This window comes from Cucurbita pepo, chromosome 14 (genome assembly GCF_057944985.1).
Source record: "Cucurbita pepo subsp. pepo isolate OVF chromosome 14, ASM5794498v1, whole genome shotgun sequence".
NCBI classification, from domain to species: Eukaryota; Viridiplantae; Streptophyta; class Magnoliopsida; order Cucurbitales; family Cucurbitaceae; genus Cucurbita; species Cucurbita pepo.
In genome coordinates, this window is record NC_141811.1 from 12,307,854 (window position 1) to 12,329,076 (window position 21,223).

Sequence of the window (21,223 nt, forward strand, 5' to 3'; positions counted from 1 at the left end):
TAAATAATTTTGTTCTTTAAATTTTCAATTTATATTATTTTTACATCTCTAATTACCTAAATAAAAAACACTCATATTTTGTCATTAAAAATTTATAATAAAACAAATAAAAAAATGTAATATAACTTAATTAATTAAAACATTTTAAAAATTAACAATTTTTTTAAAAAAAAATTAAAATTAAAATAAAAACTACGCAACTCTTATAAATATCATTAAATCGAGCCGTATTAACAAAAATTATAATATTTTTAGTTAAATTAGAAGACGTTGCATTATACTAAAAAAATTATTTTGAAAAAAAAAATGATTAATTTTTTTTTATTAAATTTGAATATATTATTATCGTGACGATAATAAATCAAAAGTTTAGAGAATAAATTGAAATTAAAATAATCACACCCGAAAAAAAAATTAATAAATTAAATTATATTTGAAATCATTGGATTATTATGGTGATGAAGAAATGCAAGTCAAATCACTATTAATGGAAAAGATTTGAAGTCAATTGGATGGAAGAAATTAAAAAAAAATTAAAAAATTAAAAAATTAAAAAATTAAAATCATAATTAAATAAACCTTTTAAAAGTTGATGCCTTTAGATATGAAATATTTCGATCTAAACTAAGCTAAAAGTTGAGATATAACGACTCTATTACTACATTCATGTCGGGACGTTTTAAATTAATTGAAGCAAAAGTTCTAGTAAAACTTGAAGTTTTTGAGAAAATATTAAAAAAAAACCCGACCCAATGATTTATGAGCTGTTCTTCTTCACCTGAATCTATAGATTTTGCTATGCTCGGTCGTGGTGTGTAGATTTGACCTAACCTTGACCCGATGAGCCACGAGTCTATTTAGTCAGTGTCCCGAACCAATACTTACAGAAGCAACGTTTCATCCAATTATAAAAACACCCATTTGGGTAGTCTTAAAAAACGAACACATATTCACATTCAAGATTTTTAATGATAAAATTACCCGTTTAATATTATAATTAACTCACTCACTTGTGTGAGCGTTTTTTTAATTCAACGTACAGTTTTTAGTTAATTGAATTATATTCAAGTTGATGACTTGCTCAACTGTATAACTTTTTTTATATAAATGCAGCAAAAACGTCTGGAATAATAAAATACGAAGATTCAAAGGTCAAAATAATATTTTATTCCGACTTAAATTTAAATTTAGAAAATGATTAAAGAATAATAATAGTAATTAAAAAATAAAAATAAAAAGTAATTAAATGAATCATTGGAAATAGGGAAAGAGTGATAGAGAATGGTAATATCTTTATAATCACATTCTTTTCATTTTTGCTTCCTAGTCCTTCACTTTTCACTTTTTTTCTTTTTCCCCCCCAACATAATCTCTCTCTCAATCATTGAAATTGACTATAAAATCTCTCAATCATTTTCCCTACCTATCTCGTCCAATCAAAACCCGAGCTCCTTTCGTTCGTTCAAATCAACTCATCATCATAATTACAAGAATTATTTTGTATGCTTCCATCTCGAATCTTCAACTTGTCTTTTCGTTGTACACGAGTTGGATCAGTGACACGAACAACTCAAATAAGTTAAGTTGTCGGGTTATTTTTTTATTATTCACAACGCATCACTGATAATAGTTACAAAAGTAGGGCAGAATTGGATTGGATTAGGTTGTAACCCTGTTTTCGAGTTTGATTGGGTCAACCCGACAAAAAACTGTCAACCCACGAACCAACCCGAAATTTCATGTTTTTCAAAAATTCGACCCGACCCAGATCGGAGAATAAAGATTCTAATCGAACCCAACTTTTATAATTTGGATTGATCGGATTCTCGGGTCATATGAACACTCATACTTTCTATTAAAATATATGAGAATAATTGAAGTATAAATATCTATTATTATCGTATTACGTGGTTGATTTTAACCTTTCGGGGACGTTAACTAATACATTAAAGATCGTTTTGAATTTACTTTTTTAATTTTTAAAAAGAAAAAAGAAAGTATTTTTTACCAATAAATGACTATTATAGAAAAATTGCAATTATGACCCAAAAAAGGGGGGGAAATGAAGATAATGAAATTTTGGGGGAAAAAAAGGAAAAGATGGAAAGTTTAAGAATTAAAAAAATAAATAAATAAATAAGTAAAATTTGAATATTTGCAAGGCTTTGTGATGGGATCGAGGGTGGAATGACGTTTTGGACCTTGACTATGCTTTTCTTGCCTAAGAAGATCTTGTGTCACCCTTCACTTTACCGAAAGTTGGTGCTTCCCTTCTCCACTTGCTGCCACGTGGCACTGTCATTTAATAAAACGTTACCCGCAGGTGAGGAGAGAGAGAGAGAGAGAAAGAAAGAAATGAGTATGGCTTTGTTGTCCCTCTATTCCAAGCATTCTTTGCTTAAAGAGAGGTTTTAAGGGATGGAATAAAGGCAATTGAAGGAAGCAATGTGTAAGAAAAGTAAAGGCCCAAAGTTTAAATCTCATTTTGGTTGTTTTTTTTGTTAACCGTTAAAAATATATTTTTAATCCCGACGTCGTCCATAAACTTTAGTTTACGTCTTTATAATTTCGCAACAATCAGTCTATTGTGAAATCTTATATCGGTTCGAGAAGAAAGCGAAACATTTTTTACAGGGTGTAGAAGCTTCCCCCCTAGTAGAGGTGTTTTGAAAACTATGAGGGTGGCGACGATGCGTAACGGGTCAAGACGGGGAGTATTTTTGTTAGTGACACCGGGAGGTGTGTCAACGAGGATGTTTTGTAACGACCCAGATCTACCGTGAGGTTGACAATGATACGTAACTGATCAAAACAGACAATTTGTAACGACCCAGATCCACCGCTAATAGATATGTCATCTTTGGGCTTTCCCTTTCGGGCTTTCCCTTTCGGGCTTCCCCTCAAAGCTTTAAAAACGCGTATGCTAGGGGAAGGTTTCCACACCCTTATAAATGGTGGTTTGTTCTTCTCCCCAACCAATGTGGGACATCACAATCTACCCCCCTTCGGGGTCGAAACCTGTGATGTCCCACATTGGTTGGGAAGGAGAACAAACCACCATTTATAAGGGTGTGGAAACCTTCCCCTAGCATACGCGTTTTAAAACTTTGAGGGGAAGCCCGAAAGGGAAAGCCCAAAGATGACAATATTTGCTAGCGGTGGATCTGGGCCATTACACAATATTTGCTAGTAGTAGGTTTGGGTTATTACATCTGTGTACAAGTTGAAATATATATATATATATAATTTTTAATTTTTTTAAAAATTTTGCTTCGCACGTGTACTTTTAAAGAAGGTGAGAAAATCAATTTAAGTTTAAAAAAAAAAACAAAAAAAACAAAACTATGAAACACGATTCTAATAAAAATTCGAAAATAAAAAAAGAAATTTAAACAGATTATTTTTATTTTCTAAAAAAAAAAAAAATAATGTGTTGGCCATATTGCCAAGCTAACAAACCACAAGCAATAAGCCAAATATCGAATGCTGACTGACAACCGACAACAGCCAGTAACATGTGTATGGACCAAAGTGTTGTATGTCGAAGAGAAACAATCTCGAAGGAGTTGTCACCGGTCATAGCCGGTATTCACGTGCCCCATTTCTGCCCCCCCCCCCCCCCCCGTACCATTTTCACCAGCCTCCTCGGACCCATTTGAAAGGAACATTTAGTCTATATTTTAATTTTAATATTATTTAATATACATTTCAATTCTCCGCTAAATTAAAAATAAAAAATATCATAGATGAATGGTATGATACTGTTCTACACTTTAAGCATAAGCTCTCATGTCCTTATTTTAAGTTTCTCAAGGCCTCACGTCAAGGGATAGAGTATTCTTTGATTATAAACTCATAATCATTCTTTAAATTAGCCGATGTGGGACTTTCATCATCCAACAACAATATGAGTTTAATATTTTTTTAATAATTTAATTTTGATGTTTTTTTAAAAATAAAATTAAGTTTTTTTTTCTCAATAATTTAATTAAAATTAAGAAGGAAAATAATGAAATAAATAGAGATTAAAATTTATTTCGTTTTTAAAAAATAAAATAAATAAAAATTTGATTAGTTTAGTTGATAGTACGATGAGACAGATTTAGGTAAAGGGATTTTGCTTCTTGGAATCTTTTTGAGATTCCAATTTTGATTCTATTTTTAGTTTTTTATTTTTATTATTATTTTTGGTAATATCCTCACCTGCAGGGCATCTCAGTTCCTCACCCGTGCAATCTGATTGGATTAGACCTCTCACAGTACTCCTCACCAGTGGCATGTTTGTTTACTTGCGTGACTGCCCAATCACAATTAAAATAAAGGCCAAATTAGTAAAAATAAATAAATAAATTAATTATATTTTTTAAAAAGAAATTATTGAAATTAATATTACATTATCCAACAACCACGGAAAAAATAAAAATTAAATAATTTATTAAATGTTTTTTTTTAATCTTCTTATGGAGACAACATGTCCTCATTCCAAATCATTTATAACTAAATAAAATCTAAATATTTTTGTCTCCTTGTCTTTGTTTTGTTTCTTGTCTCTTTTTTTTTTAATCAACATTAATTTGCAAAATAATAAAATTTAAGGGTACCGGGAAAATATATATTGTTCGAGGCAAGAATTTGGCTATAGGGTCCATGTTAGCTTTCACGTCGAGACGATGAAATATTTAATCAAAAGGGTTTGTAATGGACACGCTCCTAGTATAGTATTGTGTCCATCACACTCGATACTTAATTTAGTACTGAATCAAAAATGGTGTCGAGACCTCTCTAGTGAGATTAGTCCCTTTCCTCTTTGCCATATGGTTTGAGTCGTAGATGACATGAAAACAAGAGTTTGCTAAGGGAGGGGGTTAGCTCGATTCTCGATAAGTTGCCTCCCCCTGTAGGCTTCGTTTGTACCTTATCGGCTAAGTCGTCGCTCGGGAAACTTTGTCGAAGGGACACACAAACAAGGTGACGTTATTTGACTCGTGTATTGATTGAAATAGTGTATATCTGTTAGACGTGGGCTTAGGCTGTTATAAATGGTATCATGGTATCAGAACCAAACACTGAGCAGTGTGTTAGGGAGGACGCTGGTTCCCTGAGAGAGTGGATTGCGAGATCTCATATTGGTTGGAGAGAGCAACAAAACATTCCTTATAAGGGTGTGGAAACCTCTCCCTAACAGACGCGTTTTAAAACCGTGAGGTTGACAACGATACGTTACAGACTAAAGCGGACAATATCTGCTAGCAGTGGGCTTGGGCGACTTCCATCTCCAAGTTTAACTCAAATGTGGCTCGCTTCTTTTTAGGTGTAAAGCAGCGTCGAACCAAAATCCCCAACAAACATCAACTCTTTCGAAAAATGAGGTGATTCAAGTGCATCCTCCTGTATGACTTGTTACGACTTTACACCAGTCACTAGCCCTACCTTCGGAGCTTTCGAGCACTAGCCCTACATTAAGGAAATAACTTCGAGCACGGTTAGCTTCAATAGTAGTACAGAAAGTGTCTACAATGTTCGAAAACAAATTCACGGTCGCATAATTGATCAATGATTATTAGATTATTATTGATTCTGCTCTCATGCATGTGAGTTAGAATATTAAACCCTAACCTTCCAAGCAACGAAAAAAGACCAAAGCTTTGACCACATGCCCGTTAAAGAACGTGCCAACGACTCATAAATAGTGACTTGGTTAAGGAAACCCATCATAGCCGTAACGAAAGCGAGCCTTCTTAGATAACACGTCCACTCAAAATTTTATTTTTCTCGTTATTATTATATATATATTTTTAAATTATCACAAATTTTAAATTAATTAATTTTTAGTTTTATTTATAATTATTGCAACGTTACAAATTGCGGTTTAAATTCAAATATTTAGTTGGATAATTAGAAGTAAGGAATCTAACTTAACTTTAATTAAAGTAATTAATGTTTATTAGACATTTAGATATGCTTAGATTCTTCACATTAATATATATTTAATTATTATTACTTTTATGTTACAGAATTTAAGCTTATATTAAAATTATACCTAATAAACTTTAAATATTATGCCTAATAAAATTAAATTTTTATTTAATTTGTAAATAAATAAATAAATAATCACAAAATTTTAATTTTTTTTACCATATTTAAAATTTATTGTACATAAAATTAAAATTTCACGAGAATAATTAATAATATATAATAAAAAGTTCGTGATTATTAAATGACTTAAAAAAATGAAAAGGGTAAAATGGAGACAAAAAGTTCGTCCGTTATAGTTCAATATACCTAAATTTGAAAGCTCGGGAACTCCGCAGACACGTTTTAAAATTTTTGAGGAGGATAAATTTGTAATTTAACCAATTTTGAAATATACAAAATTAAAGTAATTTGAAATGAATTTTTTTCTTTTAAAAGGAAAAAGATAAAAAAACGAGGGAGGCGATTGATCAAAATCGCGATATTGTATTTGGTTTTTTACATTAAAACGAATCTCCACCGTTGATTTTATTCTTATGAGAACGGTATCCAATCAGAGTTTGCCACGTGTCCTACTTCCCATCCTCTTCAATACGTCACCAAAACATGTGGGCCCAGGCTGTCCTCTGGGGTAATGACCAAACGTCAATCCACTGTTAACAATTTCCCCTCTCCCTCCTTACAAGTAAAAGACAATTTTCGTTAGTTAACGGCGGAAATCAGACGGCGTTATCCTGGATTCTCTATATAAATAGCTGCTCTCGTCGAAGTGATCTTATTTGTTGTCTCTGAATTTTATTTTTGCCGATATTTGGGCTCTCGCTAACGTAAAACCCGGAACTATAATATCCCAAACTTTCCCTTTCTGAACAATTTTTCCCCCCCTTTTTTTTTGGGATCTTTGGATTTTTGATTCGGACCTTGCTGTTCGCCGCCGGTGGACGCCGGCGAGCGTTCAATTCGGTTCTTGATTGCATTTTGATTCTGCTGTTTGTTTGGAGGTTTTGGCAGAGAATCAGGGAGTGAGAGTTGAGTGAGAGAATGCCTTGTTTGTTGTCAGTGTAACTGCAGAAATTAAGCGCGAAGAGGCTCTGATTGGCGATATTTTAGGGATTTTGATTGCTGTTGCTTTTGGTTGCCATTGCTGTGAGAGTGTGATTAAAGCGAAGATTTCTTGAAACGGAAAATTTTGAGGAAGAAAAGTGGGGAATTCGTCGTTGACAGACGAACAGTGCGGCTGATTTCAGTTCGATTTTCGGTGGATAAGCTTCTGAGGAGCCTAAGAGGTGAGATTCTTGCTGCATTTACTTTACCGTTTTCTTCAATTTGATCGTCTTTCTAAGCAAACAAACAGAGTATTGATTTCTCAGAGAATCTTCTTCTCTAATTCTTTTTTATTTTTTATTTTCCTTCTGATCATTGTTTCATATTCGAGTCCTGTTTTATGGATCCAGAACGTTTCTAATGGTTTCTGTATCCATCCTCTGTAATGTTCTTTCAATTTAGAATCATTCGTCGCCATTTCACTAATCGGTGGTGTTTAACATTTGAATCATTTGATTGATTCTGTCTCTGTGCGTTGATTCCTATAGCCTTAGCACTTACTCTATTTTCCGTTTCTCTTGCTGGATATGAAGAAATTAGATTAGCTTTCTGGAGAAGAGAATTAAAGAGGGAACGATAAACAGCGGAAAGTGTGTAAAAGAGAATTTAATTAGGGTGTCGAAGAGGGGGCCTAAGATGGACAAAGTCTGTAAATCACGGTTGGCTTTTGCTTCGATGAGTCGTTTTCGAATATTAAAGATTGAATTAAATTGATGAACCAAAAGAAAAAAAATATCAACGTCATCTTCTGCTTCTGCTTCTTCTTCTTCTTCTTCCTCTATGTCTCAGTGTTATCCTCTCCATATTCATTGTCTCTCTGTCGTCTCACCCACAGCTTTCAATCTGAAACGATTAATTTTGCGTTCGTTCTTCCTGAATCTCTGCTGTTGTTAATTAATGCATATTTCTCTCTCTTAGTCGCTTTTTTGGATTTCTTGGAGACGGAAGAGCGATGCGATTTGCCCATAGGGAAAAAAGAAAGAGCCAATAGGTTGTCAGAAACTTTGGCATTAACAAATATTTGATTCTTTATTCGGCTTTGTAAGAGTAAAGCAAAGCATGTACCACACTCGGTCTCTCTCAGTCGACTACTTTCAAATTGGCTGTGCCCCCATTTACTTTCCTTTCAATTATCGACTCCCCCTCCCCTCTTGTTCCTATTCTGATCTTTTCTTAGTCGTCTCTGATCCCGAGCAGCCCTTTTCCTTTTTTTCTTCCCTTTTCCTTTCTCCAGGACCCATCTGTTTCCCGCGGATCGATGAACGAATTTATATTTATTTCAGATTCCCCCAGTTTCCTTTTGTCCCATTTAGCCGCGTACCTACTACATAGAAGTTTATATAACCCATCCCTTTCTTTATTTCTTTCTTTAACACTACCTAAGCTATCCAAAAACAGAGAAATCAGTGCTTTACTCAATCGATTTCCTCATGAAAGTTAATTTAAATGATGGTGGAAATCCTCCAATTGGAAACTGTTGTTCTTTACTATTCGAGTATTACATGTCTATCTCAATGTTGGGTAAAGGGAAGGCTTGTTTGTTTTCTTCTCCTCACTCAATACACAAGAGAAAGAGTGAGAGAAACAAAGGGAAAGTCGCCGGATTATGCAATTAATTTTTGGGATTCCTTTTTTTCTTTCATCAATATAGTATCCACTAAACCTCTAGGTGGAACCTACTTGTTTGTTATGTGCAGAGTAAAAAAGGCAAAGTTGAAGGAAAATGTTTACATGCATAGCATGTACGAAACAGACAGACGACGGGGGTGAGGATGGGGCTGCGCGTGGTAGTGGCACGCCTAGTACAAAGGAAGCCGTCAAAAGCCTGACAACACAGGTTCTTAATCCTATACCCTTCTGTCTCTTTTTCTCTGTCTTGCTCCGGCTACATCTTTGTTTTCTCAGTTTCTTTTCCATCTTGTGAAAACAGACAAATCTCGTAATACCCATTAGCCTTGCGATAAATGGGGACCATCTATGCCTTCTTTTCACCAATATGAACGTGCCTAATGTTTATTATTTCTTTTCAAATCTTTTTTAAGATCAGATTTAGGTAGGAAAGTGTTAGCGTTTGTGCTTTCTTACGACGCGCTCTAACGTTTTTGTCCTTGAGCACTTCCTAGTTATTACGTTTTTGTTTTGTCATTTAGAAGCCAGTGATTCTTTTAACAGATTACCAAAATTTTGTCCCGATGGCTCACAACTTTCTAGTCCACGTAGCTTTCATAGGGACACGTCGTATCAGAAATCTGACTTTGCTGACCTGCAGCTCTTCTTGGCTCCCCCGGTTACCGATAGAATAAAGATTCTTGTTTGATAGAATAAAGATTTTTGTTTTTTGTTTTTCTCTTAATAGTTTCTATTCCCAAATGATCAAAGTAGTACATGCGCTTATCGAGAAGATCCCCATTCACCCACCTCCAGCCTTCCTTCGAGTACGAATTGGTTTGCTTGCTTTTCACTCGGGCAATTATTAAGTGGTAATCTGATTTTCATGCCTCAGGTCATGGGGTGAAATGTTCGTAATTACACATCTCTACGGTACTATGATATTGTTCACTTTTATCATAAGTTCACATTGTTTTGCTTTGGGCCACATATCAATGGAGATATATTCCCTACTTTTAAACTCATGATCATTCCCTTAATTAGTCAATTTGTTACTCCCTCCCAACCATCCTCAACATGAAAGATAGTGGTTCATCAAGTATAGCCTGTTTTGCTGGATTAACTTTCTTACCACTAGATAATTTCATTTAGGAGATGAAATATTGGAACGGTGCAACCTTACCATCAGCTACTGTTATTTAGTTACGGAAATTATGAGCAGGGAAATTTTGCAAAATTTTTTTTGAAGTTTGCGCTCATAATAGTATATATGCCAACAACACCCATTTTGGGATTGGGTCTTAGTATAAGTAAGGATGACTGGTCCAGTCTGTCTTGGAAATGTGATTTTGCCAAGAAATAGTGGCAGCACATTTTGTGTCAAGTAGCGGTGGGGTCATCGACATATTCACTTCGGAATAGACAAGACGCATTTTAAGAAAGGACAGCCCAATGACCGCCTGAATGTGACCCACCATTGAATTTTTGTCGACGCACTGTTTTTCAAAAGTATTGCATCTTAGCCAAACCCTTTCTTTGCAGGATGAGCAACCACTTGATTGGCAATAAGAAGTTAATAAGACCTTTTTATTTTATTGATTGTTTAGGAATTTCAATTCTTATGACATGTGATATTATTTCTATTCTTAAATACCATAGGAAAATATCTTCCAAAATAACTCTTCAAGTTGTAGAATCCACTTTCCTGAAACACCATTCAGCATGCTCCACGTAATTCAAAAGTGGATGTGTCTCTCACCAAGGAAAAAAAATGTTCAATTTCATGCGTATTTATTGATTCACAATGGCCGAACTGTACACTTCACTCCATTATTAATATAGTGACATGCATTGGATACGATATACAGCCTAATATTCAGGTTAAAAGGAAAAAAAAAAAAAAAATAGGTATTATGTGTTGTGTGAAAAGCAGGGTTCGAACTTTAGCATAAAATTTCATGATTTTGCTTTGAACTTTTTTAAGAATTCTCCTACCAATAGAATGTTCCTTACTTATAAACCTACTATCATTCCCTAAGTAATCAAAGTAGCACTCTCTCCCCTTAATACTCAGTATTAAGATCCTTATTCTAACTGTTGATAGCTACATTCTACAGATTAAGGACATGGCGTTGAAATTCTCCGGTGCTTACAGACAGTGCAAACCCTGCACAGGCTCCAGTAGCTATAAGAAAGGACAGCGACCTTACCCAGATTTTGACACTGCTTCAGAAGGGGTTCCATACCCCTACATAGGAGGGGCAAGTGCAAGCTCAACCCCTGCCTGGGACTTCCCTCGTGTTAATCGCCACCCACATACCAGATCTGACTCTAGATTTAAAGGGGTCTTCCGAGGAGATCAGACTCCTGGAGCCGATTCCTCCATATCAGCATGTGATGTGGTGCTCGAGGATGAGGATGAGTCGAAAGAGTGGATGGCACAGGTGGAGCCTGGTGTTCACATCACTTTTGTGTCCCTACCCAATGGAGGCAATGATTTAAAACGAATTCGTTTCAAGTAAGATGAATAGTAAATGCTTAACGCTGTCGGTTCCTCTGTCTAAATTAATATCTTCTTTAAGCAAAGTTAACATTAGTTTTCTTTTTTCTCCTTCTTGAAGTCGAGAAATGTTTAACAAATGGCAAGCTCAGCGTTGGTGGGGCGAGAACTATGACAGAATAACGGAGCTCTATAATGTCCAGAGATTCAACCAGCAAGCTCTTCATACGCCACCAAGAACTGAGGACGGGGTAAGTCCTCCAGGACCTTTGCTCCTGACTCTATTTCTCCCATTAAAATGATGCAAGAGTAAATGTTTCAAGGACTCTTTGTTGTGCATTCTGATTGCTAGACCTGTAGAAACTATTGGATTTTTTGGAATGAAAACCTAGGTAGGTAGGTAGAAGGGTATTTATAATAAAGCCTCGACTGTTTATTTCTAAAATATCTAACCATTTATTTCTAAAATACCTAAATCATTTTCCTAAAATACATAGACAATTAGCTGAACTAGTGATGATATTTTAACCGTGCATGTTTAATATTTTCTGATAATTCTGTAAATGTTCACAATCTTCAGAGGGATTCTTCTTACTCAAAGATGGGAAGGGATAGTCCGATGACTTCAGGGAACAAAGATTGGACGCCAAGAAACTACAAACCTTCTGGGAGTAAAGGATTTCCATCTGACCAGCATTTTGACCAAGGAAGCAGCCACCATTATGCAGGTTCAAGTGCCTATCCAGCAGGTAGCGCGAAAGGCGACATGTCGTCTATGGAAGCATCACGCACAACTACCTCTTCTAGAGACGAACCTTCAATTTCCATTAGCAATGCAAGCGACATCGAGGCGGAGTGGGTCGAGGAAGATGATCCCGGGGTCTATATAACTATCAGGCAGCTTGTTGATGGCACTAGAGAGCTTCGTCGTGTCAGATTCAGGTAATTAACATCTACATTCATTTGCTTCCTCCATAGTAATGTTTTATATATACTGAAGATGGATTGACATTGTTCGACTCGATATGAACAGCCGTGAAAAGTTCGGGGAAATGAACGCGAAGCAATGGTGGGATGAGAACAGGGAGAGGATCCAAGCTCAATACCTTTAACTTAATTATTCATGTTCCAAAAATTTTGTCTTTAGAATGTAATATTCAACAAAAAGCCATCAGCTGGATATAGAGTTCTTTTGCTAAGGAAATTTACTCACCACCAGCAGCAACATATACAAAACCAAGTTTCTGATTTTCCTATCAGAATTCTGCAAGCCATTCTTTTATTTTCTTCCAAGGCTATATATTTTTATTTACCCTCCTCTTTAAATAGTCTTTATACAATCTATTATTATCATTTTTTTTACCAGACAGGTGTAAAAATGGATCAGCTCGGGTTTTCTCTAGAATTGACTCGGCTTGACCTGGATAGGTTTCGCTTAAAATGAAATGAAATCGACTACCCTGGTCAATCATATACCTCCTGTCCTTCACCTCTTTCTATTATCCCATCTGGTATCAGGATAGGCAGCTAAAATACACACGTTCTAGTGAATAAGATAGTTGTCGTCCTTGTGAATTTCCCACGTTCTAGTGGACCTGCGTTAAATACATCTAAGGTTGTTGTACGTTCTTTGCTTACACTAGAAGAAGGCAAAACCCACTCTTATTTCTTCTTTTTTAGAACCAAGTCCTTGAAGACATAATAACAATTATGTTAATTCATCGAGTTCAAGCTTAGAATCTCTTGTTTGTTATCTAATAGGATTTTCCGTCTTAATACTCTATCCGAGAGTTATCAAGATTTATATAATCTGAAGCGCTATTAGATAAGGCAAGGCAAGTTGGATCTTATTTTCAACCAAAACCAAAGTCGATTGTATACCACGAAGTTTCTTTTCGTGAGCAAGAAGAGAAACTTGGATGTACGTAGGCAAAATTGTCCCAAAATTAACCAAGATATATAGCAATAGAAGCTATTTTGAGACCAACCTCCCCTTTCTTTCGTGGAATCTCAGCTTGACACGGAGGGCGATCTGTGCAGTTCATGATCGATGGAAAAACCAAACATGGAAGACGAGAAGCTTGCTCACTCTACTTGGAAGAACAAGAAGAAAGATAAAGCCTTGAAGAGGGAAATGACTGATAATTCTTTTATTTCATTACGCAAACACAGTTTATAGCAAACATAAGAACAAAAACAGACAGTCAGCGGGGCATTTATTACATATAGTCCCCAAGGGAAGAGTTGCATACGATTCTTCGAAGAACAAAAACATACACACACCATAAGGACGATAACGAGAGGGAGGAAGGGCGGTCATCCTGCTACCTTCCTGGGGTAATTACTGCCATGTTGAATCTCTTGAGCGGGCCTTATTAACAGATCGCTAGACGAACCGTTCCAACGGACACCCGCTTTCATTGGCCGAAGAAGCTGCCCGATAGATGGCTTGCGAGGGGCAATTGTCATGTTTGCCAACTTTTGGCCTGTATCGGAAACTCCACGCACATTATTTCCCCTGTAGATAGAGTCTGCAATATGCAAATATAAACCACTTCTTCCATAAACTAATCTTGGTCAATAATTGAGGTAATGCAACAGAAACCAAGGAACTTACTGGTAGGGCTATTCCTCACAGGCGGTCGGTACTTTGGTAGTCTAGCTGTGCTCTTCATAATTGTATCACTCTTATTTGCATCCTAAGAAAAAGATGAAAAAGGTGAAACGATGTTAGTTTAGGTGAGCATGTTTATTTTGGGTGGCCGGGGAGAGGGGGCGGGCGATACTTACCGGGTTCACCAAATCCAACTTCCTCTGCACACCTGCAAGATGGTTTTGATGATTCAGAAATCGAGCTAATCTAAGTGTCTATATAATGTTAGGGCATGCATGTTTGAAAGTGGTTAGAAATAGTTAAAATCAAAATTTTCTACCGAACATGCATTTAATTATTCAAAATCCTTTTAATGTTTGGTTTTTACACTTCTTAAAACTTGTTTACATACTATCTAAATCCATTTTGAGGTGATTATAAACCTCACAAAAATGATCTTAACCATCTCAAAATACACCGGGACATGCCCGCTAATAAATACACTACCTGTGCTCAACAACTCGGGCAACTTAGGAGAGGAGAAAGTACCAGCGATTCTTGAATCAGATAAAGCCACAGGATATTTCTTAGCAGTCTGTTGCTCCAGCAAATTCTTTGTTCCAGCTGTGATAGTGAAGAACACATCAAAAGTTGTCCAACCAAGCAATGTTTTTAGCTTACCATGTTCAAAACCAGGGAGGAGCTGAAATAAACATACCAGAAGGAGGGGTCCGAGCAAATGGCGCTCTAGCACGAAGAGACGGTGGAACATAGTAGCAACTCTGCCACACATTAAAATAAAACAATCTTAAATGAAATTATACACATTTATTGATTTACAAGATGAAAAATAAAGGACTACCTGGAAGAAGGGATGTTGGAGGGCTTCCATAGCTGTTGGTCTCTTGGATGGATCCCATGAACAAAGTGACTGCAGACAAAAAAAATATATATATATAGGAACATGCATTAATCAAATGAACGCATGGTGCTTCACCGTGTTTAAGCATTAACCGGTTCAGACCAAATAGTTTCAATGGCCATCTATTTGTACTTACTGCAATAAGATTGACTGCATCATCACTCGCTGAAGGAATAACAACGGAGAGATGAACTCGATTAAACTGCAAATGTGAAACAAGAAAATACATAAAATATACACATATATGACATGGTTATTTGAACCAAAAGAGGACAAAGGAGACCGACCTGCGGGTATTGATAATTGATATTCCTGGCAAGACAGAGCCCATCAGACCATGTATCCATAGTTGGAGTGCCAAGTATACTGCAAATTTTGTAGATTTGGTCTGGTTCGCTGCATGAAACAAATATAGAAAACTCTTCATATTAGATGACAATTTCAACTGTCGTCAAATGACTACCCCGTCTGGCCTAGCTTTCATTTTTGTTTTATAATTTTACCAAAATCTGTTGCAGGCATGGTTCAAATATAGAATCACAGACAAAGGAGACCATGAGTTTCACACAAAATCTCCTCACAAGACTACATGATAAAGATTAGATTTTGAAAGAAAAATAGCAGGGATGCAAACGAAAACAAAGCTTGCACATTCAACTATTTACAGAGTTCGTAATTATCAAACTACTACATTACTAATAATAAAAGTACAAAACACAAGAAATAAAACAAATACCAACGTTTGCTATTATAGGGAACTAGGTGAAAGAAGGCCATAAAGTAAAATAAAAGATCATGACAAGTAGATCCCCACTAATTATTTTTATGCAAATAATATTGACAAGAAACAAATGGAAGGGCAGTTTGTAAGGAAATACGTGAACCCAAGCACCAGCAATTTCTTAAAAAAATCAAGACATTAGTATTTTTGGCTTGGCACTAATAATTGTTTATGCATAAAGCATAAACAAGTAATAAGTGAATGTGTATGAGCTCACCTTGCTCCAGGAAAAAGTGGACGAAGAGTAAACAACTCTGCCATTATAGCACCCATTGCCCACATATCTGCAAAAAGTAAAGTAGTAAGCATGTATTAGATTAAGCTTTAACGGGGTTGGAGCAACTTAAAAGTTCAGTCGATTCCTCACCAACTTTAGGACCATAAAGGTAGGACTGAAGTAGCACCTCTGGAGCTCTATACCTGAGACTCAAGATTAAATGTTACTACGTGGAATCACTGCAATCACTGCAATAAAATGCAACAGCATCTATAACAGGAAAGAGATGAGATGCACTTACCATCGAGTTGAAACATACTCAGTATAGGGTGGTAGTGCACTAGTTTCACGAGCAAGCCCAAAATCAGCAAGTTTTATCAAGTCTTTAGCAACTAATAAATTTTCTGGGAAAGGAAAAAAAGTTGAGTTAAATAAATCGAAATAAAAAAGGGGGGAGGAAAAAAAAAAAAAAAATATATATATATATATATATATAAAGTGTTAATATGAAACAACGAGAGTAAACTATGAAATAAAGAACAAATACAAACACCATGCTCACAAAAGAGAACTTATATAAAAATATCCCATAAATGCATTTTCACATAACGTTTATCACATGAAAATACATCCCGCATAACAAAAACTCAACATACTCTAAAAGGTCAAAAGACCCTTAAGAAATAAGTCAGATTCAAAATGATATTAGCAGATAGTCTATGGAACCCAATTAAGTGCATTATACTAGACACAAAAACAAGTGAGGTACCTGGTTTAAGGTCACGGTGAAAATAACCTCGCTGATGCATGTAGGCAAGACCTTGAAAAACTTGAAAGCACCAATTTCTCACTTCAGCTTCTGAGAAGAGTTTTTCCTTATCCTTCATAAGTTGATAGAGACTGCAATCCTGAACATAAAATTTTTGTTGAGTTAGGACAAGAATAATTTTTTAACATAAAATATGTACCAAGTTGAAAAAATGGCACCACTAACCATGTATTCAAATACGAAGTACAAAATATTGTTTTCCCTGATAACTTCCTTCAGCTTAACAATATTTGGATGATTCATCTTCCGCAGTGACTGTGATGTTCAGATTGCAAGAAAATGAATTAACTTCAGGATAAGGAAAGAAAAACAAGGCAATCAGATAAAGAAAAAAAAAATGAAGGATGCATTACCTTCACTTCTCTCAGATTGACGCACTCCTCCCATGTGTAATATTTTTTCTTCATTTTCTTAATTGCAACCTGTTGATTTAAGGAAGAAGATCGCAAAGTGAAACTAATTGTTGAACAATTTTTCTCAAGATATAAACGCAGAGAGACATCAGCAGATGCTTACAGCTTCCCCAGTTTGCTTATTGATAGCTCGCCAGACACTTCCAAAAGTACCATCACCAACTTCCTTGATTAGCATATACCTTAAAATGGTAATAAAATTGATAAACATAAGTTACACATGCACAATTAAGAAAATAGCACAACAAAATGAGAAAAATAATGATAAAGCTAGGGGAAGAAGCTAACCTCTCCATTTTTTTCGCAGAAGCACAAAGAAAACCTCCTTTATTCAAAAGTATAGAAACTTGAAAATGATAACTTGCATCTAATCTTTGTATAATGACTAAGTAAACAACCGTCTTGCACTGATATAACAAAAGCCACCACTAATTTTCCTTGGTGAAGTGCAAAAGCACAAAACCAGAAAAATTCTGATGTGCAGGCTGTGCAGCTTTATTCATTAAAAAATCCGCAGATTCGACTTCAAGAGAGGAACAATATAGCAGTATATGACAAACACCACTGAACATGTTGAACCTTGAGAATAAATGTCCAAACCAACTGAGCAGTTGGAAATACCAGATGATTACAATATTAACTTGAAGCTATCTCACAATTCAACTTTGAGATTGAAGATATATCCTCCAGTAAAAAAGATCATGACTCTCTAAACATCACCAGTCCGGAACAAGTGTAAAGAACGAATAACAACCAGCAGAGGTCAATGTGATAGTCTTCACTTTAGGTAGTTGTGAAAACAAGCTTTGATGTTTCATTAACAGAACTCAGCTCTGTAGAAAAAAGGACTGAGGTTAGAGTTGCATGCAACAAATTTAAAAAAAGAAAGAAGAAGAAGAAGTAACACAAAGAAAGTGCACGTTACATCATACCCCTGAAGAAGTCTCCCCTAGAAAATCACCCTGATGCTTCATCAACAACGCTCTGCATCCAAAATAAGAAATTCAATAAATACGAAAAGTGAAACTGGATATTAAAATTCACCAAAACATTAAGTATAAAAAATAGTCCATACTTGAACAGTTGCACTAACGATCCAACACCTATCTCATAAAGTAATTTCATTACGCCTCTTGTGCTGATCATTTAGAAGAACTTGACCACTAAGTGCAATTGACAAAGGAAACCAAAAGAAAATCTCCAACGACAAGGAAACGCCAATCAAGCACTTCCTGGAAAGAGCAAACTCGATGCTGGAAGGAATTTGTCCAAATAGAAGCAAGCTCCATATCTTGAGAAAATATAAAAAGCCCTTTATATCCAAGCCCTCAAAGACCTGATATTACACATTAGCACCAAAGCATTAGAATAAATATTCACGGAAGAAATCATGAACAAAGTCAGTCTAATTTATCAAATGAGCAAAAAAAGGTGGATATAATGCCCACAAGGCTGCAATTTATCAGACCCAAAAGATCATGCAGCAAGTGCCGGATACCCAAATCTGATCACAATATACAAACTATTGATACAGTAAAACCAAGAGGCAAAACATATTAGAGAAGAACAATTATGCAAATGCTAACAACTCCAGCAAGGTCAGTTCAATCACGTATCAAGGAAGACCCCAATCAATAACCAATATTAGAATCAGGCATTTCGAGCTAATCCAGGCAAAGACCCTAACCCACCCACCGATTAGTCGTTAAGAATTCCTATTCACAAATAAGCAAGCACAGAAACAGCAACACGCAACGATCCCGTCTAAGAAAATTCTTTACAATCAGTGCGCAGACAAAATCCCACAAGATTTGCGGAATGAAATAAAGATAAAACCCTAAATCACCAACCAACCAGTCAACACGCTTCAAATTCACGAATAAGCAAGCGAAACAAACATCACAGCGCCACAAACTCACACCCAATGAGAATTTGTTCAATCAATAGAAAAACAAATCCGCACAAGATCGCCGGGCATGAATCAGCCATATGCCCACACACCAAAATTAAACGAGAAACAAATAAATCCAAGGGCCCAAACTCCGAAAACGATCAATTAATCCGTCAATCGAAGCACATCATAAATCAAACAAATAGTGGGGAAAATGACCTCTAGATAGATTCACAAGAACATAGACAGAAATCGAATTAAATCGATAACGAAAAATGAAGAATCATAACCTCCGTCGGCAAGAACGGGAAGAATTGGGATCCAGAGCTTCCCTCAACGCTCTCCTTTCCCCTCAAATCTTCTCAACACCACGAAGAAACCAGACGGATTCCCAAATACCCCAAAAACCAAGAGATCTTTTCTGCGTGCCAACCAAGGTAAAGATACCTAATTTCCCATCATGACCCACACCGATGCCTATTTATATACCTAGGGTTTCTATTCTCTACGGGCAAGCCCACTTATTTTCAATCTGCTCACGGATTTCGACCGCAATGATCTCCTGGCTCAAGCCACTTGGCAGCTCCTGATTGGTCCTCCTTATATTAAATCATTAATTAATTGTTATTATTTCCCCGATATTTATTTATTTATTTATTTATTTATTTATTTATCCTTTTTTACCCTTTTGAATTCTTGTACGACCAAAATTCCTTTCCCTAACGGTGATGGATAGTTCGGTTGTCAACGCGGTAAAGTATATTTAATTGGAATTTTGATTAAACCAAATTAATTAATATTTATATATAATTACGATTTTAGCCTTCAAACTTTAATAAATTACATTAAATAGCTCCTTAAATTTTAAAATATTTAATATAATTTTTTAGTTTTTAATTTACAAAAATCATTTAAGAGTTATTAATGGTTCAATTGATTAAGCTCTTCTAATTAAAGGTGCACATGGCTTGGGTTCGGTTCGGTTAGAAAAATTGCTTGGGTTCGGTTCGGTTCGGTTAGAAAAATCTTTTGGACCAACTTCTGGTAGGTTGGGTTGGTGAACGGAACAATTCGATAGAGTTCACAATCCCACCTTCAATTTTCGGAATGGGTTGGGTTGGGAGGTCGAGTTATTTCTTTAAAATTATGTTTATCCACCACTAGCAGATATTGTCATCTTTTGGGCTTTCCCTCAAGGCTTTAAAACGTGTCTACTAGGGGAATGTTTACACACCCTTATAAATGGTAGTTTGTTCTCCTCCCCAACCCACATGGGACATCACAATCCACCCCCTTCGGGACCTAGCATCCTTGCTGGCACTCTTTCCTTCCTCCAATTGATGTGGGACCGACCCCAAATCTACCCCCTTTGGGGCCCAGCGTCCATCCTGACACACCGCCTTATGTCTACCCACCTTCGGGGAACAGCGAGAAGACTGACACATCGTCCAGTGTATGGCTCTGATACCATTTGTAACGCCCCAGATCCACCGCTAGCAAATATTGTCCTCTTTGGGCTTTTCCTTCCAGGCTTCCCCATATCCACAGCTAGTAGACGCATTTTAAAGCCTTGCCCAAAGAGGACAATATTTGCTCGCAGTAGATCTGGGCTGTTACAATTTAGTTCCGTTGTAACACTATTTTTCAGATTGGTCAGGCTGACCGAAACATGTTAACTGAAAACCCGACCCAATTTTTTGGGTTTTTCAAAATCAACCCAACCCAAATCGAAAAAAAAAAAAAAAAAAATCTAACCCAACCAACCAACCCTTTTGGATTGAATAGTTCGAGTGGATCCAATTATCAGATCATATAATCACCGCAACACTCTGAATCTTTTACATAATATCGTTGTTGAATTAAAACAACGAGTATTCCAAAATTATATTTTTGATCCTATTATTTCATTTTAATATCAAATTTTGATTTCAATCGATCTACCAATATTAAATTAAAAATCATTTTAACGTCCAAACAGGCTCGTTAATATAAAAATATTGGTAGGAAAAAATATAAAATATGTTTAAATAGATGTTAGGTAGAGAATAAAATGGGAAGATAAAAAGGTTGGCTACGAGAATCTTTAAATATGATTGGTGGAAGCAAGGGAATGTTGCTTTGAATATGTATGAGATATTGTTATTGATAAGGATGTTGAATAAAAATATAATTATTTCTCCAAATCTTTTCTTTATTTTATTCCAAAATTATATTATACCTAACATTAAAAATGTGATTCATAAGTAAATAATGGACACATAAATGAACTGGGAATACTTAAAAAATTGATAATTATGAAACGAAAGTCCCACATCGACTAATTTAAGGAATGACTATGAGTTTATAATTAAGGAATACTATCTCCATTGGTGTGATGCTGGAAAGCCCTAAA

General features: G+C 35.7%; 2 protein-coding genes across 4 annotated transcripts; one reads left to right on the forward strand and one right to left on the reverse strand.

The window, feature by feature from the left end:
• Nucleotides 1–6,767: 6,767 nt before the first annotated feature.
• On the forward strand, nt 6,768–12,478 carry LOC111809844 (protein BREVIS RADIX-like). 2 transcript variants are annotated; one of them, XM_023696282.2, is made up of 6 exons: nt 6,768–7,259; nt 8,775–8,914; nt 10,803–11,203; nt 11,307–11,436; nt 11,766–12,127; nt 12,219–12,478. In XM_023696282.2, the coding sequence occupies exons 2-6, from the start codon at nt 8,801–8,803 to the stop codon at nt 12,295–12,297; spliced, it is 1,086 nt and encodes a 361-aa protein (XP_023552050.1). In that variant the 5' UTR covers nt 6,768–7,259; nt 8,775–8,800; the 3' UTR covers nt 12,298–12,478. The 2 variants fall into 2 exon arrangements, with proteins under 2 accessions (XP_023552050.1, XP_086973527.1); XM_087117401.1 differs by lacking the exon at nt 6,768–7,259 and adding an exon at nt 9,434–9,557 and having other exon boundaries at nt 8,799–8,914.
• Nucleotides 12,479–13,307: 829 nt separating this feature from the next.
• LOC111810007 (cyclin-dependent kinase F-4) lies at nt 13,308–19,286 on the reverse strand. 2 transcript variants are annotated; one of them, XM_023696536.2, is made up of 19 exons: nt 19,122–19,286; nt 18,016–18,276; nt 17,873–17,924; nt 17,229–17,773; nt 17,044–17,122; nt 16,881–16,949; nt 16,693–16,782; nt 16,468–16,606; nt 16,000–16,102; nt 15,849–15,901; nt 15,699–15,765; nt 14,988–15,096; nt 14,837–14,902; nt 14,641–14,709; nt 14,497–14,560; nt 14,286–14,402; nt 13,976–14,007; nt 13,803–13,884; nt 13,308–13,716 (listed from the first exon to the last, which is right to left on the reverse strand). In XM_023696536.2, exons 4-19 carry the CDS (start codon nt 17,234–17,236, stop codon nt 13,502–13,504), a joined length of 1,362 nt encoding a protein of 453 aa, XP_023552304.2. In that variant the 5' UTR covers nt 17,237–17,773; nt 17,873–17,924; nt 18,016–18,276; nt 19,122–19,286; the 3' UTR covers nt 13,308–13,501. The 2 variants fall into 2 exon arrangements, with proteins under 2 accessions (XP_023552304.2, XP_023552305.2); XM_023696537.2 differs by having other exon boundaries at nt 14,328–14,402; nt 19,122–19,285.
• Nucleotides 19,287–21,223: the final 1,937 nt, after the last annotated feature.